This window comes from Ambystoma mexicanum, chromosome 9, assembly GCF_040938575.1.
Source record: "Ambystoma mexicanum isolate Mex_15411 chromosome 9, UKY_AmexF1_1, whole genome shotgun sequence".
Classification (NCBI taxonomy): Eukaryota; Metazoa; Chordata; class Amphibia; order Caudata; family Ambystomatidae; genus Ambystoma; species Ambystoma mexicanum.
In genome coordinates, this window is record NC_090931.1 from 963,133,670 (window position 1) to 963,158,006 (window position 24,337).

The 24,337-nt window shown below is 46.6% G+C and overlaps 1 protein-coding gene across 5 annotated transcripts in view; it reads left to right on the top strand.

Annotated features, from left to right (window-relative positions):
* UBR3 (ubiquitin protein ligase E3 component n-recognin 3) overlaps positions 1 to 24,337 on the top strand; it is a 2,710,065-nt gene that overhangs the window by 1,584,542 nt on the left and 1,101,186 nt on the right. For all 5 annotated transcript variants that reach the window (XM_069616177.1, XM_069616176.1, XM_069616178.1 and 2 more), the window contains one exon: positions 20,766 to 20,915. In XM_069616177.1, coding sequence (XP_069472278.1) covers positions 20,766 to 20,915 — 150 coding nt within the window. The remainder of the gene's footprint in view (positions 1 to 20,765; positions 20,916 to 24,337) is intronic.

The window sequence follows — 24,337 nt, forward strand, 5'->3', positions numbered from 1 at the left end:
GGCTGGGAAGGTGGGGTCCGCTAAAGGGTTTTTCAGGAGGGGCACACAAGGGAGTGCTCGAGGGAGGAGGGGAAAGATGCTCGGAATCCAGATTCTTTCCTCTTTCCAGATTTCTTTCCATTCTTTCCTCTTACCAATTCTGATACTTCTGCCCTTCCTACCCATGCTCTTCCAACAGCGTCTTCTTTCGATCCTCTTCTCTTATTCCACATCTCTATCCCCATCTTCTTCCTTATCTTACTTCACTCATTAATTCTTCTCTTTCTAACTCATGTTTCCCTGCTACTGTTTAGGTCGAAATGGTGACAAGCGCTGCAGGCTGCACCTTTTATTAATTTTGCACTGCAAGCCTGTCCATTAAGTTGTAAAAATAATTTCTGCCACTTTAGAATACAATACTGGAGAGGTGTTGTAATTTTCTAATTTTCTTATGTTCTATTCTTAATTGATGTAATAGTTGCAGTCAGACTTAGAATTGATCTTTGGACTGTGCATGCAGTTTGAGACTGGGGTCAGTATTAGGACACTATCAAGGTATCCTGTCTCTCTCTTCCCCCTTTTTCCAATTTGCTCTGACCCTCCCCGCAAGACTGGTTCTCTCTTCTTTTATCTTGGTGGGCATATCTTGTATGCTGCATTGCAGGGAGCTTAGGTGGTTGTCATGCACTTTATCTGTACATATTCCATATTTATTGTCTGTTTTTATGCTGTTTTATCATGGATTCAGCACCGTATGACATGCGATTTAATATGTGAACAATAAAGACTATTTGATTTTATATTATCCTTGACCTAGCCTTTCCTCCTCATTTGGGCTCTCATATTGATGGTTACTTCCCTTGCTTGATTCTTCTAGCATTTTGCCCCGTGTTACCCCCACCCTCTTGTTCACTTGTTTAGTTACTCCCCAGGATTTACGCGGTAGGGGATGCCTATCCTTGATCATATCCCTGCTACCTTTAAGCATGGTCTTATTCGCATGATTCTATATATAAAAATAAAAAAACTCTTGACCCTTCCAATCCTGCTGATTTTCGCCCAATTCCACTTCTTCCCTTTCTCTCTAAAATTTGTGAGGGGCGTGCATATGTCCAGGGTGCTAATTTCCTAAATCTTCTCTTCTACCACCTCTCCAATCTGGATTCCATCCTTCATTTCTCTTTTGCATGTCTCTAACTCGTCATTCTAAGCTCTGCGGCATTCGATACTGTTGATCACACTCTTCTTATTTCCTCCCTTTCTTCGTTGGTTATTACTGGGTCTGTCCTTGAATGGTTCTGCTCCTATCTTTCTCAGCTGTCCTATTCTGTAACTTGGACTGGACACACCTCTTCCTCACTTCCTCTTCTCTAGAGTGTCCCTCAAGGATCTGTACTTGGTCCTCTCCTTTTCTATTTCTACACTGCCCCCCTCTTGGCTCTTATTTCTTCATTTAATCTTTCCTTTCATCTGTACGCAGATGATACTCCAATATTTATCTTTTTCTTCCTTTGACTTCCTTCTGCACGCCACTGTATCAGCTTGCCTTTTTCCTGTCTAAAATTGGATGTCTTCTGATTTTCTACAACTCACCTTCTAAGACTGAGGTTCTGTTTTTTCCAGCTTCAACTAATCCGTCTAATCTTCTCTGTCAATTTTTTCCTCCTTCCTCTCTGCCCTTTTTCTCTTCTGCATGCAATTTGGGTGTTATCTTTGATCCCTCTCTTTCCTTTAAACTGCATATGTCTTCTTTTGCTTGCTCCTGTCATTATGCCCCTTTTAAGATCCGTCATGCTCGCCGCCCATCTCTTTTCATGCTACTAACTTCTTCTGTCTGCCATGTCCTTTCTCGTATCGACTACTGCTCTTCTTCTTGGCCTTCCTGCCTAACATCATCTTCCTCTCCGATCGGTTTATAATTCTTTGGCTCGTCTTCTCTACCTTTTCACTCCCCTATCACATGTTCTTTTCTGTCTATTTCATTGCTTCCCTTTGATTCATGTCTTCTCTACCATTTTCTTTCAATTGTTTTTAAATGTACTCACAGCTTGGCTCCTCCTTGTCTGTCTTCGCTAGTCTCGTTCTATTCTCTTTATTGTACTCTCCGATCATATTCTTGTTCTATTCTCCCTCTTGAACTCTCCGATCACAGAATCTGCTTCTTTTCACTGTCCCCAAACCTGTGCTTCTTCCCGTTTCCGATCTTTTGCCCTCTTAGCCCCTAAACGCTGGAATTCTCTACCTGCTCTTCTTCATCTTATTTTTCAATCTAACCTGAAAGCTCATCTTCTCTCCCTACTTTCTACTTAGTGACTTTGTTTCCCCCCCCACCCCCTCCTGTTTCTAGTTGTTTTTTGCCTTATCATTTAAATTGTACCATTTTCTAATATTTTGTAATAGCTCTTTTGTCGAAAGGTGCTTTATAAATTCAACAAATTAAATGAAACATTTAAAGTGTAATGACCTGATGGAATGTGATGTTTTAGAAATTATTTTAGTGAGATTGGAGTGAAGGTCTCATGGGAGGGGGACTGTGGAGGAAAATTGGGAAAGGAAAGTTTGATGTTCTCCCCATGCTGTCTTCTAGTGAGGTGACCCTGTAACCTGCCCTGCTTAAACAGTGTTTCTTGCTTATGCAAGGCAGACACTGTAGGATGTACTGCACATGTCTTTGCAATGAAGGCCTCTCCCCTAGCTTGTTGGAATGCTTGCTTTCTCATCTCTCGCTTTTGACGTGTTTCCCTTTTGGCTTATGTTAGCAGGATTTAAGCTCTTGCTTTCTTTTGAAAAGCAACCCAAGAGAGTGTATGTCTCCACATCGCCAACGCTCTTGCTTGCCTCAGAGCGTATGGGAATCTTTAAGGAGTGTGGGCCCCTTGACTAACTTGAGTTACGACAGGGTGACATTAATGATAATACCGGCTTACATGAAACGCTACAGCTGGTGCCAAAGGCTGAAATAAGGAGGCTTTCTTCTTTGCTAGCAGGATGAATTTATTGTGCAACCTTGACCTGTTGGGACCACGCCTTACATTGGAAAATATGAGCTCTAGTGGCTATTAATGCCAGAGCAGGGGGTGGGGGGCTTAGACGGAATGGAAGGGGATGTTCATAACTTTGTCTCTCATGTTGCTGTTGGGTTCATGCTGTGCCTGCTTTCTACTAATAAACTGTTCACCAATCTACCGTGAGTGATCCCTTTTCCTCATTTTCATTTGCCAGGAATCTATCAAATAGTTACACAAAGGACAGCAATTACTATGATTCAGGCAGACACTGACTCAAGGTTTTCAAGTAAAAGAATATACATTTATTTCACTCTTCAGTTGTATAACATTACACTATTATAAGCAGTCTAAAAATCACTATCTTAATACACCACACCACTTCCCTTAAATTCCAGACAAGTTAAGCTCACAAAATGAAGTGGGAGCGAAATGGCACTCCAGCAATTTAAAAGGGAGGGAAAACAGAAGTTAACAGAAATTAATCCACACCCACAGGTAAGTAGTTAGGGCAAGAGAACAAGAGAGACTACAATGATAAAATCAGATAGAAAAGGCTTAGGGCAAAGTCAATGGTTCAAAAGTCTTTTGCTCAAGATAATACAGTTCAGTGTAGTTTGCGGTAAAGTTTGTGGCATGGTTTCCGGACGAGGTTGGTTGGTAGAAAAGTTAGTTCAAAGAGAAGAGAAGGACAATCCCTCGGATTGGAGAAAGATTTCAAACACTTTCACCGTGGATGAACGAAACGAACAACCAGATTTGCACAGTACCTTAAATCCCAGAGGGAGCTGTAGCTGAGGCAGACGTTCCTGGTAGTTCCTGCAGGCTCACGGTTCCTGAAGCGACTGTCAGACTGATTAGAAGTAGCAAGACTGGAGGGTCCTGCACTACCCAGGGAAGAAACCAGCAGCAGAGCAAAGCAACGAATAAAAGGTGCGCTCCTTTAAAACCCAAGCAGGGCCCAACCTTCCTTGCTATTCGCCCATTGTAGCTCTGTACAGTGAATTTGACCAGAGGAGGGGCCTGGCTTGCAGTTTGGGTGAACTGGTTGGTCCCACCAGCTCTGGGGAAGAAGTTTCCTGGAGGATCTTCTGTCGTCGGATTCTGGAAATTTGGACCTGCAGCAGGGCTTCACCGGTCGGTTCCGTCGTCGTAGGGGTCCTCTTCTGCCAGTCCCTCATTGGTTCTTTCGTTCAAGTGGCGACTCTGCTCTTCCAGTCCCAGAGACCTGCTTTTTATGCAGTTTTCCCCCATTCATACATCCTGGTGGTCAATCACACAGCAGGGTGGCTGTCCTGGCCAGGACAGTCACCCAGCCAATCAAACAGGAGTGCGACTTGGGTTACCAAGGGAACCCATTGCAGGGGTTCTAAAACCCCTCCCTCACATCCTGCCTACCCAGACTCTCAGGCGCCTAAAGGAGGGTTTCTGTGTGGAAGCCCGCGAAAAGGCGAAGAACAAAGGGACCAAACCTGGTTCGGTGCGCAGAGTAAAACACAAGAAGAAATGGCGAATAAACCCGGCCAGAGCAAAAATAAAATGTATTTGGTCAAGCGGGTTTATGTTCGAGGCTAACATAATAGCCTAAAACATTACCACATTTATATAAGATAATCGCGGTAGAAAAATTAGGGTAGATACCACTGCCACCAGCAAAGTCTTAATGTAAAGGGAGCGAAACAATGCTACAAGAGACACAGACAAAAAAGGGATAAGAATTAACCCTTTCCAATACTCCATGGAAGATGGGGTGTACTGGGTCTGTGGTAAAAGTGACTAAATCAAGTTTGCAACTTTATCTTTTCTGGGGAACAGTAGTCCGCCCCAGAAAAATGGAGTCAGTGGGAAGTCTAAAAGACAACCCTGTGTCACTGCACTGAAGGTGCTGTGTAACACACATGAAAAAATATGGTGCCCTGGAGTAGGTGAGGCTCCAGTGCCCAAGATCACACACAAAGTCGAAATACACATAGCAAAACACATGTAAAAGTGGGAGAAAAAAGGCTCACACTCTTACCAGGTGAAAAAAATTAATCTTAGAAATCCAGCAAAGCTGCTGAGGGACTCAGTAGGTAATGGAAATCAACCATTTATGAGAATTCTCCCTAACATTGGGTGCCACAACTGAAGAAATGAAAGTAGAGTAGAGCCACTTTTACACGTTCATATTATACTTCATGCATTCAGTGACTCACGTTTCCTTTATATAAAAGGAATGAGGGCGCTGTACTGCAGTGAAAATTTCACCAACAGTTATACATGGCAGTGTTTGCTTCTGTTTTCCAAATACTCCTTTCTGGAAACAGGTGAGCAGTCTCCTAAGCCTTTACTGGTCGGAGAGCAGCCAGAAGGCAAGCCTTAACAGTGCTGCTGCTTGCCAAACGTAACAGGAAGGAACATAGTGCATGCTCCTTTTGTTTACATTATTTTTCACAAGAGGTGCTGCTGCATTTACTAACAGATCATGGATGAGTACAAGGAGGGCAGACTTGTGTACTACATTTCTTACCTGCAAGTTCTGTGTACAGGCCCAGTGCTCCTCGTTGTTCTCTTGTGCACTTGCTTCCAGAAGAGTCTTCTAGAATCCTGCTCATCAGCAGCATTCGGGAGGTCGGGGGTTGGCGTCTCGGCCACAAGAGAGGAACGTTTGCCCTATGAAGAGTGTTACGAGTTTACAGTGGGTGTAGGTGGTGTGAAGGCATCATGAACCAAGACGCAGACAACAGACATATTTAAAACTAAAGCACTTAATTAAATCAAATGTCAAGATGGTTGAAGGCCTATGTTGCCCTATGCTAAGGTAGGAATTATCTATCGAATTAAAAAGGAAAGTCAGTGTCAAATAGTTCCGCTTGTAAGTCTGTCTGTGCCAACAATCTATACTTGCCCTCACCGTTTAGACTAACAATGTGTAGGGATGTTAATAACAAAAGAACCAAAGTTAAATGCACATTTCCGTGCTTCTCCCAGCTCGGTTTTCTTTCCCCAATATTATATAGTCCCACACAAGTCTCATGATCACTTCTCTCGAGCTCCAAGCAACATAGTTCAAGATAATCCTCATGGTTCCCTTCCCCAAGTCTCATGCAACACAATTCCAAACAAAAAGGATGGTCTTGAGACCTCGCTCTCAAGACAACATAAACAGGGTTTTCAGTCTGAGGGCTCCCTTCCCCAAGACTTCAACCTCACCTTTTGTACTTGTTGTAGTTTGTTTGATCAGTTGGTTTTCCCAATATGCTGGGTCTTCAGTATTCAGGGTTCACTGGTATAGGCACAGTTGTTAGACCACACAGTCCACCCATTACAGGTCACACAACCAGGATCCCTGGGCTCTTCAGCCCCTTGCCGGTTCCTTGCAACTTTCTTCTATGCGCCAAGGGTTTCCTTGGTGTTTGTTCCTGTGCCCCACAGTGTTCCTTGGCACTTACTCCTGTGCACCAAGGTATTTCTGTTTAATGTCTTTAGGTGGTCCTCCTGACCTCGTATTCAACACCCCACTCTTTTTGGCTTCCCCTTTGTCAGCCTCCTGGGTTGTACTTCAATGTTCTTATTGGGTTTCATACGTAAATTGCTTAATCGTTTTAATTTTCTTTGAGGATGAGAAGTTTCATTCTGAAAAAAAACACTCTTCTGTACTCAAAATGCATTTTTGTTCTTGAAGTGCAAATAGAAGTTTGAAATGCACTCTTGTAAGTTAAATATAAGTTTGCTTTAAGTTTGATATTCAAAATGTTCTTTGGTAGTTAAATGCAGATTTGCTTTCAATTCGGTATTGAGTAGTCAAAATACATGCACCAGCCCTTGCCGGTGGTCCGTTTCAGAGCTCCCTGTTGTTTGCATATCCTTCCGACACTCACCAGCAGTCTGTTCCTTCTCCCGGTGGCTCTTGTTTTTTCTGCTCTGCTTCTGGAGCCGGGAAACACCACTGAAGTGAGCCCTGCTTGTCTGCCGGGTACTGCTTGCTTCGGTTCCCCTTCTGCTTTCCAGTGGATGTGGACGGCGTCCTCTGTGATCCGGGTCTTCCGGCGTCCTGGTTCGGTGTCCATTCCCACCACGGCTGCTCCCATGAACACCGGGTCCCCTGCTGGTCTCTGCCGTGCCGGCCACCCTGCTTCTCGCGCTTCTGGAGCTTCTCCCTCATTGTATGTACCTGCAGCCTTCTAACAAACTGTTTTGGCATAGTTGTCTGACCCCTCCGTCCAGCCACAACAGGTCACTCAACCACCACCGTCTCTTGCACTCTCCACACATTTGTCTACACAGCTTTGATGTAGGCTACGATAATCTCAGCACCATTGACGGACTTGACGGTCCACCCATTACAAGTCGCGCCACCACCTTTTGGTCTCTCCCAAGTTCACTACACAGATTCCCAACCGAATCGTAAAATGCTTCTCAGTTTCCCGCTTCTTCTTTCTTCTGCTTTGGAGACGTGCTTTGCTGCAGTCTCCCAAACCCAAGTTCAGCCTTACGGACTTCGACGCAGCCCCCTCAGTCACCGGGTTCTCCTTCTGGACGTACAACAACTCTCAGCATACCAAAACCACACAGGCCACTGCCGGATGGGTCAGAGAATGACGAGGAACACAGTCCTTCTTTGCTAGCTGATCCAGCCTTTGCCTGCTCGATTGTAGCGTTTTCAAGCTCTTCTTCGTCCCTTTGCCTATGACATCAGGATGGTTTAAGTTTTTTCAATAATGCATGGTTTCAGACTTGAGTTTATGTGTAGAAGATTTGGTCATGAACATCAGAGTGTGGGGTTGAGGTTTAAACGTGCTGTGCCCCTAGGGGGAATATTGGTTAGTGACCTCCCCTCCCTAGCCTCATGGAAAGGGGCTCTGCCTGGGGAAAACTGACACTATCTAAATACTCGTCACATATGGCTCGATTGGTGCTAACAGCTAGGCCTATGGTGGCTGCCTGTGAGGGATTTGAATCAAAGGCTTGTATTTTGGAACTTAAAGCCCTGCTTGTATGCGGAATTGAATGGAATCTAAGATTTCTTACACCAAAATGTTTGTGAAAAGGGAAAAGACGGATAACTTTTAGCATATAGATTAATAAGCCAGCAAAAGTTCTGTGCCATGGGGAATGTTAAGAAACCTGAAGGGGGAAATTAGTGTGGGATAAGGAAGGAATTGTGGAATAATTTAAAGATGATTATAAGATTCCTTATGCCTTGTAGTGGAAGGAAGGTGGGTACAAGCTACGGAGTTACTTAGATAAGCTGGACCTTCCAAGGATGAGTGTAGAGGATGCTCAAATGTTAGATGTGCCCATGACCTAGGAATAATTAAAGGTATGTCAAGTGGAAAAGCTCTGGGAAGAGGATGGCTACACACTAAGGGTTTATAAAATATATGGGTCTTACCTGGCTCCGTTTCTAACCAAATTATTTAATAAGGTTGTTGAGTGACAACCTCTCGCAAGATCAATGATGTGCTCTTTGATCTCCGCCTTTCCAAGGCAGGCCAAGGACCCAACATTCTGTGAGTCCTATAGACCCATCTCCTTACTGAACTTGGCCATTATAATTTGGGAAATAGATTAGAGAGGGTGTTACACTGATCCCTGGGGGACAATATTAGTACAACGATTAGACTGGTCCACCTGAAGCAGATTAGTGGGCAGAGCACATTCCGTCTCCTTGCACACTGAAAAGGTGTTAAATCGGTTAGCGTGGCAATTTATAGACGAGGTCCTGGAAAGAACTGAATGGGTAATCATTTGAAATCTTGAATAGCGTCACTATTTGACTGTCCGATGGCAAAGGTGCAGGTTAACTCATAGGAAATTCAGCTGTTAAGAAGTACCAAGCAGGGGATGCCCATGCTCACCCCTCCTGTTTGCCCTGGTGATGGAGCCACTGGCTATTCCAACGTGGCAACCCTGAGATATTGAGGCAGTGAAGTATGGGGGGGGGGGATGATGTGGCTAACTAGCCATGTAACGGGACGTGCTTTCCTGCGCAGCTCTGGCTGATCCGACAATGATCCTGGAATCTATGCTTAAAAACGACCTGGGCGTTCCAGAAATGAAGCTATAAGCGTTGGAACTAACGCTCTGCAGCGACCTCTGCATGCGAGTGAATCGAGCTGGGAACTTTGGAGAAAACATAACATCAAGCGGGCGGCCGTGCGGATACATTGTGGCAAGATGGCGGACAACAAAGGGATTGTCCCCGCGGCCTCGGAGAAGACCGAAGAAAGCTGAGCTGCCTTGCAGTACAAACGAGGTTAGCCGCCGCGGTACGTGCGACGCTTGGCCTCCAAAGGTTGCTCCTGTTGCTTCCTGATGGCAACAATGTGGCAGCGCCCCGGAGCCTGAGCGGGCGAGCTGATCGCCACATGAGATACAGTTGCCGTGTCATGAAGACAGGCAGCTGAAGCGTACGTGGCTCCCTGCCGCTCGCGATGGTTGTTGGAGGAGGCACAGACTGCAGGCGACGGTGGACTCTATTTGAGAGACACCAGCCGCGGCCGGCCCGTGAATAATTGTGGGCTCCGGACTCTAATGAGCGGCAACGAAGCACCCGCGAGTGCAGGTCGAATGGATGAAGGACGTGAGCCTGGCATTTAAAATAGGAAAAAAGGGGGGAAAAAATAAACATCTAAAATGAAAAGGGATGGTGGCGAGACGCATGGGTTGAAAGTGCATAAGAACAACAACAGTGGTCCACAGACACTCTGATTTGTATCCAGCCCTACTGCACTTCTAGTTGGGAGCTGTGTCCCATGGACTGTAGAGGTGGAGTAGCGCCTGGAGTGCGCCAGAAGCCCTCCCTCCTGTGGGAAAGGGCCCAGGAACTGTATTAATACAGGGGACAGTGAGATCAGCCTGCACCAAGACATTGGGGGTGCACCCGGGCGCTGCCAGGTGAAGCGGCTACTTGGGTGTACCGCCACTTCAGTAGCAGGGGCAGCCTGCGTGCTAGCTCCTCTTGGACTTCTGCCGGAGGCTGTGACAGCAAAGGGAAAGGTGGCAGGCATTGAGGTGCACATGTAGCATTGGACACATTGTATACTGGAGTTGCATGGGTTGTGGAGAAGGAGGAGCACCTAGCAACCTAAGGGAATAAGCGAAAGGGGATCGACCACGACAGGCGGAGAAAGTACGTGGGAGGACACGACCCACTCAGAGGATTTGGAGACATAGTCAAGCCCGCACGATGTCAGTAAAAGCGCCCAAGGCAAGGAGTAAGCAGTCCACAATGGAGGTCTTTGCTAAAACACAACGGACCCCTACTGCTCCGGCACAAAGCACACCGGTAGCCCCAGTGGACGCTGTCCCTGAAGTAGAAAACAACTCAGTCCTGGCAGCCATAACAGAGCTGAGAACCTCATGGGTGACTACAATGGCGGATCTACGAAAGGCCTTGGAGAATAAGATCGACACGGTTGGAATCAAAGTCACGCTGCTGCGACAGGATGTCAGAGCGCTGGCAGACAGGGCAAGCAATCTGGAGAGTGCAGTGAAAACCAATACAGACACTAGCACGAATAATGCGAAGGAGGTCCATATACTTAAGCAACAGGTGGCAAACCTCGAAAATCGAGTAGAGGAGGCGGAAGGAAGGGCTAGACGGAACCACATCCGCTTGGTCGGCCTGCCGGAGGGAGAGGAAGGCCAGGACCCAACGGATTATGTGGAAACCATGATCCTACAGGAGATAGGCGCAGACAAGCTCTCACAAGGGTTTACGGTTGAATGAGCACACCCGGCCCTCATGAGGAAACCGCGGCCCGGGGCCCCTCACAGAGCGATCATCGCGAAGATTTTAAACTATAAAGATAGAGAAAAGATACTAGAGTACTTTCGTAAAGGTGGAACGATAGAAAGGGCTTCTACCAACATCACGGCGTACCCTGATTACACCATGCCGGTGCAAAGACAGCGATACAGTTATGTGGCGGTCAAGAGGAGACTGCGCGCAGCGGGGATCAAGTACATGCTTTTGTACCCCGCAAAGCTTAAGGTACTGCACAAAAGTAGAGTGTTCTTTTTCGACATCTCAGAGGAAGCGGCTGCATGGTTGGACTTGCAGGGTTGCCCGTAGCGCAATGAGGAGCAAGATCAACAGGAACGTGACAAGTGAGATGGAGGTGCAGGGAATTTCGAGGGGATGAAGGGGGGGGGGGTTCCTAGTAGAAGACTGAGGGACAACTGTATGACACTGTGATAACTTTGGGACTTCCTGACTCTGTTGGACTAGAATATAGAGGATTAAAAGCACAAGTAAATTGGATGATGGTAGGCGCTTGATGCGATCAGGAGCAGCAACATGGTAGCAACCTACCCCCAAGAATTAGTAGTAAGACAGCCATTAGGGCTACCCTTTTACCCCGCTGAGCCGGGAGCACAGGCTGGTGCCAAAAAAGGGCTAGATGCGGGGGTGCCTGAGATCCAGGGATGGAGCTGGGCAACGTTGTTGGGGCAGGGAGGATGGGGCAGGGAGGGCGAGGGAGGGGGCAGGGGGAGTTTGTTGTGTTGTTAGTTAAGGGGAGTTTGAGTTGGGGAAACGAACCCATATAGACGAGTTAGGCGGTCGGAGTTGGACTGCACGGGGGAAGGGAGGAGTGGAATGTCAGGGGGCTCAATAGTTATTTGAAGAGGAATAAGATGATCTTATACCTACACAGGCAGAAGATAGATCTAGCCCTTCTGCAAGAAACTCATTTGACGCTGGACAAAACGGAGATGATTGGGAAGAAATGGAAAGGGACGGTTGTGGGATCCTCGTATTCGGCGTATGCTAGGGGTGTGATTACCTGGGTGGCGCCACATGTCCCTTTTCAGCTGTTAAAAACGCAGGTTGACACGGACGGGAGTATGGTCATGTTGAGGGGATTGGTGGAAAATAAAGAGATAAGCGTAGTAAATATGTACGCCCCGAACCAAAATACAGCGGCATATTTTAAGACATTGTGTAACAACCTCAGCATGTGTGTGGGGAGTGCGGTGATTTGGGGAGGGGATTTTAACTGTGTATTAAATCCGAAGGTAGATATATCGGATGGGAAAATGGACAGACCTACCCCAGCTGCTAGAGCGCTGCAAATACTGCTGAACGACTTTGGGTCCGAAGATGCATGGAGGGTGCGACACCCCCAGGAGAGGCAATAGTTGCATTATTCTGCCCCGCAGCAGCTACTTACAAGGCTAGACTATGTCTTTGTTACACCAGAGATACTAACAGAGATTACACAGGTTGAATATAAGGCAAGAGTTCTTTCGGATCACTCGCCTCTGATCCTAGGATGGCAATATCGTCCCCCCGAGGGCGAGGATACCAACTTGGCGCCTCAGAGCAGAGGCGCTGAGAGACCCCCTCTTTAGAGAAGACATGCGAGAGGAAATTATCAACTATTTTGATATAAATACTGGCAGTGTGGACTCGACATGCACATTGTGGGAGGCCTTTAAGGTTGTGATGCGGGGGGTAGCTATAGCGAAATCCAAAGGGCTGCAAGGGGGGATCCTGACTGATCTCCGGGAAACAGAGGGTGAGCTGGCAAAGGCACTAAAGGGAGGAAACAACACTAAAGAAGACGCCAAATTGATACTTAAGTTGCAGCAGAAATGTGCTGGGCACTTGGAGAGACTGTGTAACCTCAACTATAAAAAATATATAGAGACACAGCATGCGGGAGGGGATAAACCTGGGAGGATTTTGGCATGGCTATACAATAGTGAAACCCCGAGGCCCACGATTAGGACGATAACAAGGGAAGACGGAGGAGAGGTTGACACCCAGGAAGGAGTCAACCAGGAGCTTGCAAACTATTATGGGCGGCTATATGAAGATGATGGGGAGGATAATCGCGTGATGATTACAGAAACATTGAAAGACATAGGATTGCCGCAGATCAATGCTGAGGAAAGGGAGGAACTGGATGTGCCGATCACCTTAGAGGAGTTAGAGGAGGTGGTAAGACAGAAGCCCACTAGTAAGACCCCGGGGGCGGATGGACTACCAAGCGAATTCTATAAAGCATTCAAAGAAGAAGTGCTTCCCCCCCTGCTAGATATGCTAAATGAGGCATACGAGCTGGGCAGACTGCCAGAGTCACTCAGAGAAGCAGTCATAATACCACTTCCCAAACCTAATAAGTCCGGGCAAAGCTGTGGTTCATACAGACCCCTGTCAATGTTAAACCAAGACAGCAAAATACTGACAGCGGTTCTGGCAAATAGACTAAGGAGAGTTATCGGTAAATTAATAGCCTGTCTGGTCCGGGTGTATGTCCCCAATAGGAATATAACTAATAACCTCAGAAGACTCCACAGAGTTATTGAATATGGAAACAAGACTGATGGTGAACTGGCAATAGTTTCCCTAGACGCAATAAAGGCTTTTGACTCGGTCAAATGGCCATGGTTGCTGGCGGACCTGGCTGGCTATGGGATGGGTCCTGGATACTTACAATGGGCCAAAATGTTGTTCAGTGAACTGCTGGGCAGGGTTAAGACTGGAGCAGTGATATCGGAGACGTGGCAACTCCGCAGGGGCACCAGACAAGGTTGCCCGTGGTCCCCTATGCTCTATATCCTTGCTCTGGAACCCTTAGCAATCTACCTGAGACAACAGTATGACACGATAGGCATCGCGGTGGGGAGCAAACGTCACCTGATATCCTTATATGCAGACGATGTGCTGCTGTATCTGCGGCATCCGGAGGAAAACCTCCAATATATCTTGGAGGTAATGGACAAATATGCAGAGATGTCAGGCATAGCAGTGAACCCTCAGAAGTCCAGCATGTTCCCACTGGGTGATATAAAGGTATCCCCCTGAAACAATTACCGGTGCTGCAGGTCCCGTGGGCGGTTAGCACATTTCTCTATCTGGGGATAGATGTATACCATACGGTGGAAGAAGAGCATAAATGCAACACTGAGGTAGCCATTAAGAAAATTGAAAATTGCATGAGGTCCTGGGAGAAGCTGCCCTTGGCAATGATGGGGCGGGGAGCGATGTTAAAGATGGTGGTCTTGCCTAGGCTCCTACACTACTTCGGGAATATCCCGTACTGGATTCCAAAGAAGTTCTTCACTAGACTGGATGTGCAGGGGCTTCCTGTGGCACGGAACAGAGTGGCTCTCTGGAAGCTACACAATTTTTATGAGAGAGGGGGGGATCAAGCTGCCTAATTTTGAAGTCTACTATGTAGCAAGCCAGCTACAATACGTGGCTAAATGGCTCTCTGAGGAGAGCACCTCAGAGTGTAGGTTGTTTGGCCAAGATTGCTCCCCATTTTACTTAAGGGAAATCATGTGGTTGCCCGGGGCGAGGTGGAGGGGCACCCCCGGATGATGGTGCTCGGGTACAGTATGTGGCATACGGATTGTTAAACGATGAAGAACCCGTCCCCCTGTTCTGCTCAGGTACCATTGGTAGCACTGGAGGGTGGGGAGAAGCAATTACAGATGTTAATCAGGAACCACTGGGAATCGGTTGGGATAGCGACCATGGGAGATGTATGGCGAGAGGGGACCATAACAGACTTCGAGACTTTGAGGGAGGACACTGGGTTACACATAGGCCAGTACATCACGTATCATAGATTGGTACAGAGAATTTGGAAAACCTGGCCGGAAGAGGTACTGGAGGAGGAACCAGAGGATAGCATAGACTAGATATATGAAATAATAGAAGGGGGGCACGAGATATCCAGAATATATGAGATGGTGATGTTCAAAGTGGGGAAGGAGGTGGTACAGTTGAGCCGAGAGTGGGAAGAAGAAGTGGGAGCCCCGATGGATGATGGAATGTGGGAACGGGCCCAGGGTTACCATGGGAAGGTATCCAGGAATGCTAGACTGAAGCAGATGCAGCTGTATATCACGCATAGAGCGTATATGACACCCCAAAGGATATCTAGGTTTAAAAATGTGGGACGGCAAGCATGCCCTAAGTGTGATGAAGAAAATGTGGGCATGGTGCATATGTTTTGGTCATGCCCGGTCATTGAGCGCTATTGCAGTGAAGTGGCGCATAAGCTAGCAGAAAGAGGTATTACGATTGTAGTGGATACTGTGTGGGCCTGCTCGTTAGGGGGGTTCCCCAGGCCACAGAAACTTAAGCATGTGAGCAAACTAAAAGACCTGGCATACGCACTTGCGAAGAGAAGGATTGCTATGGGTTGGAAGACATGTCACAAACCACCAGTGGAAGTATGGTGGAAGGATTTACAGAAATGGGCAGAGGCAGAAACCATGGTATGGCAGGAAGCCAGCAATGTAGGTGGAGAGGTGAGGCAGAGACCCTGATGGCATGGAAATCGTTGATAGCAGAATTGTTTGGGTCAATGTTGGACGCAATGGAACCTATGGAAGAGAACACACCGGCACTAGATGCTGGAATGGAGCATTAGAGGGAATGGGCTCGTAATGGGGGGTGGGGATATGGGGAGCAGTGAGTAAAATTTAAATGATGCATAATGGAAATATGAACGTATGCACTGCAAGTTTGGTTTGTATTGTTTGTTAAATATTGAATGAAATAAATATAATTTAAAAAAAAGTATGAGGGGTTTGAAATTAATTTTTGTAGACGATATGCTCCTGTATTGAAAGAGCCTGACAGATCTTTGAAAGCGGCAATGGATGAACTAAAGGAGTATGGGACCTTTCTTGGTTTAAAATAGAATATGCAAAATCATTTGTCTTCCCAATAGGAAGAGTTGAGGGGGAGATTGAACTGATTCCTTAAGGCCCATGGAATGCAATTTGAGAAACAATAAAGTATTTGGGAACTGTGATATACCCAGACAACTAGACATGTTGTATCCCTTGAATTATTCTCCAATTCTGAAAATATTAAGTACAGACATGAATAGATTGATAAACATAAAATGTTCATGGTTTGGGCGGATGACCACAGTGAAAATTAATTTACTACCATGAGTTTTTTAAGGACAATAATCATAAAATGTGTTTGGCGAGGGAGGTAATTGGGTTCCAAGACCTTTTGGGCGTTGTCATGATGCCTACCCCCGGACATCCGGATCAAGCCCATCAGCCCCGGGAGCAGGCATCCAGACATTTACAAAAACCCCAGCAGCCCCAGCTAGGGGCTGTCTGGGTTCAGTCCTGGCGCCGTAGGCACCAGGCTCATAATAAAAATCAGTCCTGGCGCCATAGGCGCCAGGCTCATAGACATTACTTACCTCATGCAGACCATGCTGCAAATAAATCCAAGCCAACGTGAGGCCTGGATGGGACTATTTTACTAAAGGGACTATTTTTTTACTCGGGTGTGGTCCTAGGGAACTTCTTTCCTGGGACGACTATGGAGGCTATTTAAACCACGCCCGAACAGCAGCACATGCTTCGTGTTATTCGGCATCCAGCAGCGTGACTCTCACCGTGCCTTCAGCCTGCATCCAGTCTTCTGCCACGCCCGCGTGCCTGCAGCCAGCATCCAGTCTTCTGCCACGCCCGCCTCGAATCCAGAGCTCCTAGAATAAAGAGGAAGAAAAGGACAAGGTTAGAAAACAAACTTATTTCAAATTCCTCACCTGATTCCGGATCCATTCCATCTCCCGACCTGGAAAGTACATCAGTCCTGCATGTGCCGCTTTGCCAGCTCCAGCACGGCGCCATACTCACCAGTTCTCACAGCATCTTTCGATCCGGCACTGTCTCCATCATTTCTTCGCCGTACTCCGGCTGCTAGGGGCACAAGAATAACAAGGTGAGCCAAGGGAATCAACAAATACCTCTTACCACCATAGTCTTACCTGATTTACCACCGGCGGTATTCTCCATATCTTCATATGCCGCATCTGTAAAGAGGGAGAAAAACAACACGTTAACGCATGCAATAGTTACCGGACAGCGTTGGGTAACACAGACTCTTACCTGAACGCCAGCAGCAGCTACGAGACCTTCTTCTCACGAACTCCGTTGCAATTTAAGGAAAGAAGGGGACAAGAGTGAACATCGGGCACATTGAACTCTTTGAACTTGATACTTACCAATCCCGCCTGGGACTTCAGAGTCCATGCTTACCGGAACTCTCCCACCGCCTTCAAACCAGTGAAGTAACTGGTATCTACGCGCCCCTGCAAGACACGCAGGATGGAGAGCTCATCTTTTACAAACATAAGGAAAATACTTCTTCGGGTCCAGCAGACAAGACTAGGCGGGCCAGTCCAGACAGTCATCTCTGCACTACGCATCACGTTGACGGAGACCGCAGCTGTCCGGGTCCGATCGACACCCCTGTGGGGTCCAGGTGAGCGTAACAGGCGTCCTGTTGAGCGTCTTCTTAGAACATATTAGAGATAACTTAAGAACATATTAGGAAGATTGTGAAGGAGACCAAATAAAGAGACCTTTTCTAGTCCCAGAGAAGGTATGTTTCCCAAAGAATTATTTCTCACCAGGGCCAATTTGTTATCTATGAGTTCTGGAAGAATAACAATTTTGATAACAACCTTTACATTTGGCTGTCGGAGTTCATTATAAGGGCAGCTTTTTGAATTGGGGGAAGTAATTACCCTGTGATGGTCTGCTGCAGGCTTGAAAAGGATGGAACGAATCTGGTCAAAGGATGGTTCCAAGACACATGAAGTACAGAAAATATTGGGGCTGGAAAGATTTGCGTTTTGTCAATTTTGACATCTTAGAAGAATGTCATCCGATCCCAACTGAAGGAAAGAAATAGTACAATAACTTTTGCCATTGATAAGGTGATGATAGAGGGGATGATATATAAGCCAGACAAGGCAATCCTAACTAGCTGATTGGATAACAAACCTAAATGTAAGTCTTTCTGGGAAAGGTCCTTGTGTTAAACTGTCCACTCATGCAATGGAGCATCATTTAAAAATTCTCCACAGCTGGCGTGTAGATGCAGTGAGGCTTTTTAAAATGTGTCCTAGGAGTTGCACCCCAAATGTACAAGGGATTGTGGGCAAGCAGGGATATTTTTTCACAAGTATTGGAGCTGTCATCCAAAACTGTTCGGCAGAACTGGTCTAGTTTCAAGAGATTCTTATGGTACCTATGCAGATATGTCCCCTGACTTTATTGGTTTACTTCTCCCAATATGATATTTTATTTATATTGTACTCATACACAAGTGTTTCAGAGCGCGACCAGGCAAAAGGAAGGGGGAACAAGGGAGAACAAAAACAATGGTCTTACTAGGCCCAGTGACATTAAGAACGTGCAAGTGCATGGGAAAGGGAAAAAGGGGTAAAGTGCATGGGAGGACGGAGAGGTGGAAAGTGCCCAACAGAGGAGAGAATGGAATAAATAAATAAGTTAAATATAAGTGGTAGTGCAGCCAGCAAGTGGCGGGTGCTGGGTTTCTTCTGCACTTATCCTCACGCCTCGAAACACTTGTGTATAGGCGCGTTATAAATGCCATATCATATCATATCATAATCAGATACACCCTGATAAGTGCAGCAGAGATGTGAGTGGGGGACTGTATGGGTACGGATACAGACCCCAGTGCAAGGGGAGGCCCGGAGGCAGTGCAGGAGGGTGGCAGGTTGATCAGGTACCTGGGCCCGAAGGACAGAGGATGGCCAGGTGCACGGTGCCGTGGAAAAAACAGATATGGGGAGAAGAGGGGCAAAGGCAGAAGCGAAGAGGAAGGTCTTGAGGTGCTTCCGGAACAGGAGATGGTTCTACTCAAGTTTCAAGGTGGCAGGGAGGCTGTTCCAAAGGGAGGCCCCAGCCGAAGACCGAGATCTACTCCCAGCTTGTTTCTTTGAAAAATGACTGACCCTGAGGGAGTTAGAAGTAGAGGAGCGAAGGGCTCGAGAGGGGAGGTATTTACGGAGGGATAGTTGAAGGCATTTTGGACCCATGCCCCAGAAAGCCTTGTGGACAATGCAAGGGGTCTTAAATTTAATCCTTGCATCCACTGGAAGCCAATGGAGGGATTTCAGAGCTGGAGAGCTACGATCCCAGGGCTTGAGGCCAAGGACAAGTCTTGCAGTTTTGTTCTGGATTAGTTGTAAAGGGCGGAGAGTGGAGGCAGGTAGATTTAGAAAGAGGCTGTTACAGTAGTCCAACCTAGAGAGAACCAGAGCTTGGGAGACAGTAAGCTTCTGAATGAGTCAGAGTACCTCTAAGGAGGTGCAGTAAGAAGTTTGACTTTTTAGAGATGTCAGAGATGTGTGCAGAGAAGGAAAGTGTGGAGTCAACGATGACCCCAAGGTGTTTGGCCTTGCAGGTAGGGGTAGGAGGAGGGCCAAGGGAGGCCGGTCATAGAGTGAGGGGAAAGGAAGGTGAACATGTACCTATGAGGAGGATCTCTGTCTTGTTGGCATTTAGACAAAGATCGTTGGCGGCACACCAATTTTGAATGGCAATTAGGCAATCAGAGATGAGGGAAGGATAGGAGGTGGCTGAGGGAAGCCTGAAAATAAAATAAGTTGGGTGTCGTCAACATAGCATTGGAAATTTGAGCAGAAAATGGAAATGCAGTAGGGGAGAGTTGCTAGGCATTGGTGAAGCCAGGGCGAGGGGTTAGACCCCTGGGCAACCACAGCTAAAAAGGGAGATAGAAGATAGGAAGGACCCAAGTTGTACCTTGGAGGGTCGATCAGAGAAGAAAGAGGTCAGCTAGGCCAGAGCCTGATCAGTGATACCCAGATTGTCACGGAGACGGTTGAGCAGGGTGGTATAGTTGACCCTGTCGAAAGCAGAGGAGAGATCAGGTAGGATGAGGACAGAAGGAATGTTTGAGTCAAGGTTGGAGAGCAGATCTTCACAGATGTTCAGGAGAGCAGTTTCTGTGCTTCTGGTAGCTCTGAAGCCAGATTGGTGATCGTGGAGCGAACCGACAGAATAAGAATGGAGATTAAGCTGAGAGATGGCCAGCTTTTCAAGGAGTTTGCCCAAAAAGGGAGTAATGGAAATTGTGCGATAGTTAGCCGGACAAGAAGGATCAGCTGTGGGTATCTTAAGGAGAGGATGCACAAGAGAGTGCTTCAGAAGGGAGGGGAAAGAACCAGAGACAAATGAGAGGTTGCAGAAATCGGCAAGGGCCGGAGCAAGGGTATTGATGTGGTCCTTAATCGTTTTAGAGGAACAAAGATGAACCTGTTTTGATGAGGCTTTCATAGATCGGACATGTCTAGCGACCTCATCAGGTCAGAAAAGAGGAAAGGAGGAGAAAGAGAGTGGGGATGTAGGTGAAGGAGTGTATGCAGGCAAAGAAGTGGGGAGAGGAGTGGGAGCGGAGGACAGGGTGGACAAGATGTCCTGGATTTTAGAGACAAAGTGAGAGGCAAGGGCATTACAAAGAGCCTGGGAGGTGACAGGAGAATTATAGATTGCTGAGGATGTGGGAGACTCTGTTGCGAACAGGAAGGCTAGCAGTAGCATACACATGGAAATCTCCCACTGCACCAGACAAAACAGATTAGTTGCAGAAGGTGTGGTGTGTCTTTTTGATGGAAAAATTGACATCCATGGCCCACAATGAAGTATCATATTTTATGGAAGAATAGGGAGATTTGTATAGAAAATCGCTCTAGATACCCAGAAAAGGTGTTAAGTTTCAGGGGTATGGCATCTTTTCGAGTAAACTTGAGCATACAATGGCCGTTACGCAAGAATGTTAAACAAAGGCAAAGGAGGAACAGACAACAAAGAAGAAAATGGGGCGGAAAGAAAAGGATGCCACGGTCCCTATTTAACTTTGGCTGCATTTTGTTTCGTTGTATATTTTATATGCTTTAAAATATTAGAAACAAAATATTATGACTTGGGAAAATGTTAGAAATATTCCTCTCTTTTGTTCTTTTTTAGAATCACCTGATGGTGAAATGGCAATGGATATTTTGACACCAGAACATCAAATCTCAGAGGTAGTCTATGATTGCGTTATATGTGGACAAAGTGGCCACTCTACCGAAGATCGACCAACAGGACTGGTTGTATTACTACAAGCTTCTTCAGGTAAACCTATGGTTTAGGATTTTTAAATGCATTTTTATTGTATTAATACATGTTTATTGCATTTCAAGAGCATAGATGATGTATCACAAAACAATGACATAATGACAGAATGGAAAAATAAAAATTAAAAAGTCCTATCATTTAAACCTCAGAAAGCAAGCACGAGGAGTACATCTGTTCCATAAAAGTCGCCAAGTCCCGTCTGTGAATTTTGTAAGGGTGCAGGAGAAGGAGGCTAACACAAAGGTGGCATGTTTGGGGCTAAAGACTTTTATTGAATAAGAAAGAACAAAGAAAACCTATTTATCCCTGTTCCTAAGAGGGGTTTTCCTGCCTCTACTAAAGGGAATTGTACGATCGGACCAAAAACAAAGGTCTGACCGTACAAAAAGTCAGAAAAATGCTACCACGAAAGGTTCGAACACCAATGGTTCAAACCTTTGGTGGTAGCATTGTAGGTAAGTATAAAAAAAGAAAAGGCTGCAGGGGTGTCCCCTGCAACACCCCGCTCACTATACTGTGTGGTATAGTGAGCAGGGGTTGCGGGGGACACCCCTGCAGCTCCCGAAAAAAGAAAAGGACCCTGCAGCGCCGGTTCCCGATCACGGAAGTGAAAGGGAAGTAGCGCCGCAGGGACCCAGCATGTAAAAAAGGTAAGTAGGGTTTGTTTATGTTGGGGGTGTGAGTGAGGGTGTGGGTGGGGGATTGCTGTGGGTATGGTGTGGGTGGGGGTGTGGGTATGTAGGGGTTTGAATGCGTGTTCGCATGGGAAATGTGTGAATCTTTTGTGGTTCGCACATTTCTCATGCAAACTTTTCCGTCGCTGACTTTTCGTGACGGAAAAATCACGCAGATCCAACCAAAGAGATAAGGTGACTGTCAGGATGTCTATCAACTCAGAAGTGCCCACCGTCCTGTGTAAAAATTAAAAAGAAAACGTACTTCTGTCACTTAGATTAGAAACTAAAGAATAGGGCAGTACTGTGCAGGTTCCAGGAGAATGACTCCCTTATCCTGGGTTATGGTTCTTGGTTTGTTGAAACAGTTCCCAAATTTTAGAACAGTCTTTTGTCTCGCACGTTGTCGGGGGGGGGGGACAGCTTCCTTTCCCTCATGATAAAGTGCAAACACTCCTTTCTCACACGTTGCCAGGTGGAATGGCTACCTTCCCCTGACAGTAAAGTTCCAAACAATACTTCCTTGGTGGGCCGGGCAATGTCTCCCTCCTCTTGACGTCCAGCCTCAGATAGCCCGGGGGAATGACTCTCTTCCCTAGGCTTTTTTGGACCTTACTGACATTCCAGGTTACCAGCAGAATGACTCCCTTCTCCTGGTATCTTGTTATCAGTTCCTTACAACCAGGGGGAATGACTACTGTTCCCTGGTATTCTTTTCATTAGGCTTTTCATTAGGCTTCACACCTACAACACCCAATTCTAGGTGTTAGGTGGGACCACAACCCTGGCTTCTCCTTCTTTAATGTATTGCCACAAGGAAGATGACTCATATTTTGTTTAGGGTCCCTGACCCTCTTTTGGCTGTCAGTGGGCTTATCCCCGCCACTGTCATGAGCACCTCTCCCTCTCATGTTTTCTTTATGGTGCTTGGGGTCCTCGACTCTTCAATGGTGGTCAATAGGCTTTATTCCACCCTTACGATGAGGAGAAGGTTTGTAAGGGTACTACCCCTTCTGTGCCACCCAAGTGTTATGATTTCAAAGGGGCATAGGGATAACTACATGGCAAGGATCTCCCTTGCCACCCTTTTCCCTGTTGGGGTTTTCGGCAGGTCGCCGGGGCTTCCTGGGATGGCGGGCGTGTGGTTTGGCTTCTCTGGCATCTTGCTTTCCCTTCAGCTGTGCAACGGCATTCCCGGCTGCCTTCTGCGTTCAGTCCTTCTCTCGACACTGCTGTACATTGGTCTGCTCCTGCAGACCTTCCGATCATCAGACGCAGCGGACTGCCAGCGTCCTTGGTGCTCTCTCCCTCCGGATCAGTGGCACAGGTTTGTATTTCTGCATTCAGTGCGCAGCACACCTGCAGTCCTCCACGGCTGCCAGAGACCAAGTGTTTAGTCCATTGTCTATTTTTAGGAGACTCCCTGACCACTCCTCTGTGGAAGTCTATAACATTCATTCTTTTTCCCTTGGCCGCTCTTTATGGCTCCTAAGGGCCACTTCTTCTCAGTACTTGAATGGCTGGTGATCTTTATGTTTCTGATTATCTTACTATTTGTATAGTCATCAGTCTTCTTCGTCTCTGTCCTATTAAGGAAAAGATTAGAATTAGCTTATCGGCTAGTGTAGTCTTCTCAACATCAAGACCAACAGACTTTGGTGAACTGATATTGCAGTGGTAGATATTAGCATTGCTAAAGGAGCTCTTTATAGACTTTGCAGTCTCCAAAGTGAAACAATGGTAATGCTGAAACATGAGAGGATAATTGTTACCCGGAGAAAAGCCTGGTTTTATTATCGGATTGTGGCTTTGAGGGTTAGTGAAGCTGTGCCTCAGAGACAGGTTCTTATCCCCAAGTGGATATGGTGTGATTGCCAGCTTGAGGGCTTAGTAGTTAAAGGGGCCATATCTCAGACTCACAACCTCATCCCCAGGAGGTGAGTTCCTCCCCATGAGATCCTTTCACATGTTACCACTCCCATGGAGTTTATAGGTTAGCAGCCGCACCTCCCTGGCCTCATAGAAAGGGGCTCCCTCCTGGGGAGAAGTGACACTAATCAAAGGATCATCACAATTTGCACTTCAAAAGTTCCTCTAGGATAACATCTGGGGGCAGAGCACGCACATGGTGCTGTCTGTCTGTCTGGAGTATCTTGATACCTACCACTGCTGGTACATGCTTCCACCCTATATTGTGTTGTCATATTGAGCCTTGAAAAAGTGGCTCCACCACTGGGCAGAACTTTTTCAGTTGTTCCTGCTGGAGCATATGCACCACTTTATAGAAAACAAAGGCAAGAAGATCATTTCACCATTTTATTTCCAGGGCACCATCGCACTGGGACTCCTACCCAGGGGAAGTCACGCCTCAAGATACCTTTTAGGTCATACTGTGGTTCATCAATATGCGTCCAGTGGTGACCCCTAGGTTGTGACAGAGCTTCTACTGACACTCACACTGAGGACCTGGATCGATATTCTACCACAGCTTGATTGACAGGGGTGCAATTTTCCTCAAAATAAGATGCAATTCAGAGCTTTGGAACTGCTGTGGTAGTATTTTGAAGAGTACAAAATCATAGTAACATAATGTAACTTGGGCGCTCTAAAAGCAGAGAATGGCCTCCCTTCCTCAGCCCGATCATTCCACAATCGACTGGACAGGGTGGCAGAGTTTCTAATGTATTCTTTCCTGCAACGAGGACAAGTTGTTGTTTAGCGGGTTGATTGATGCAGATGAATTTA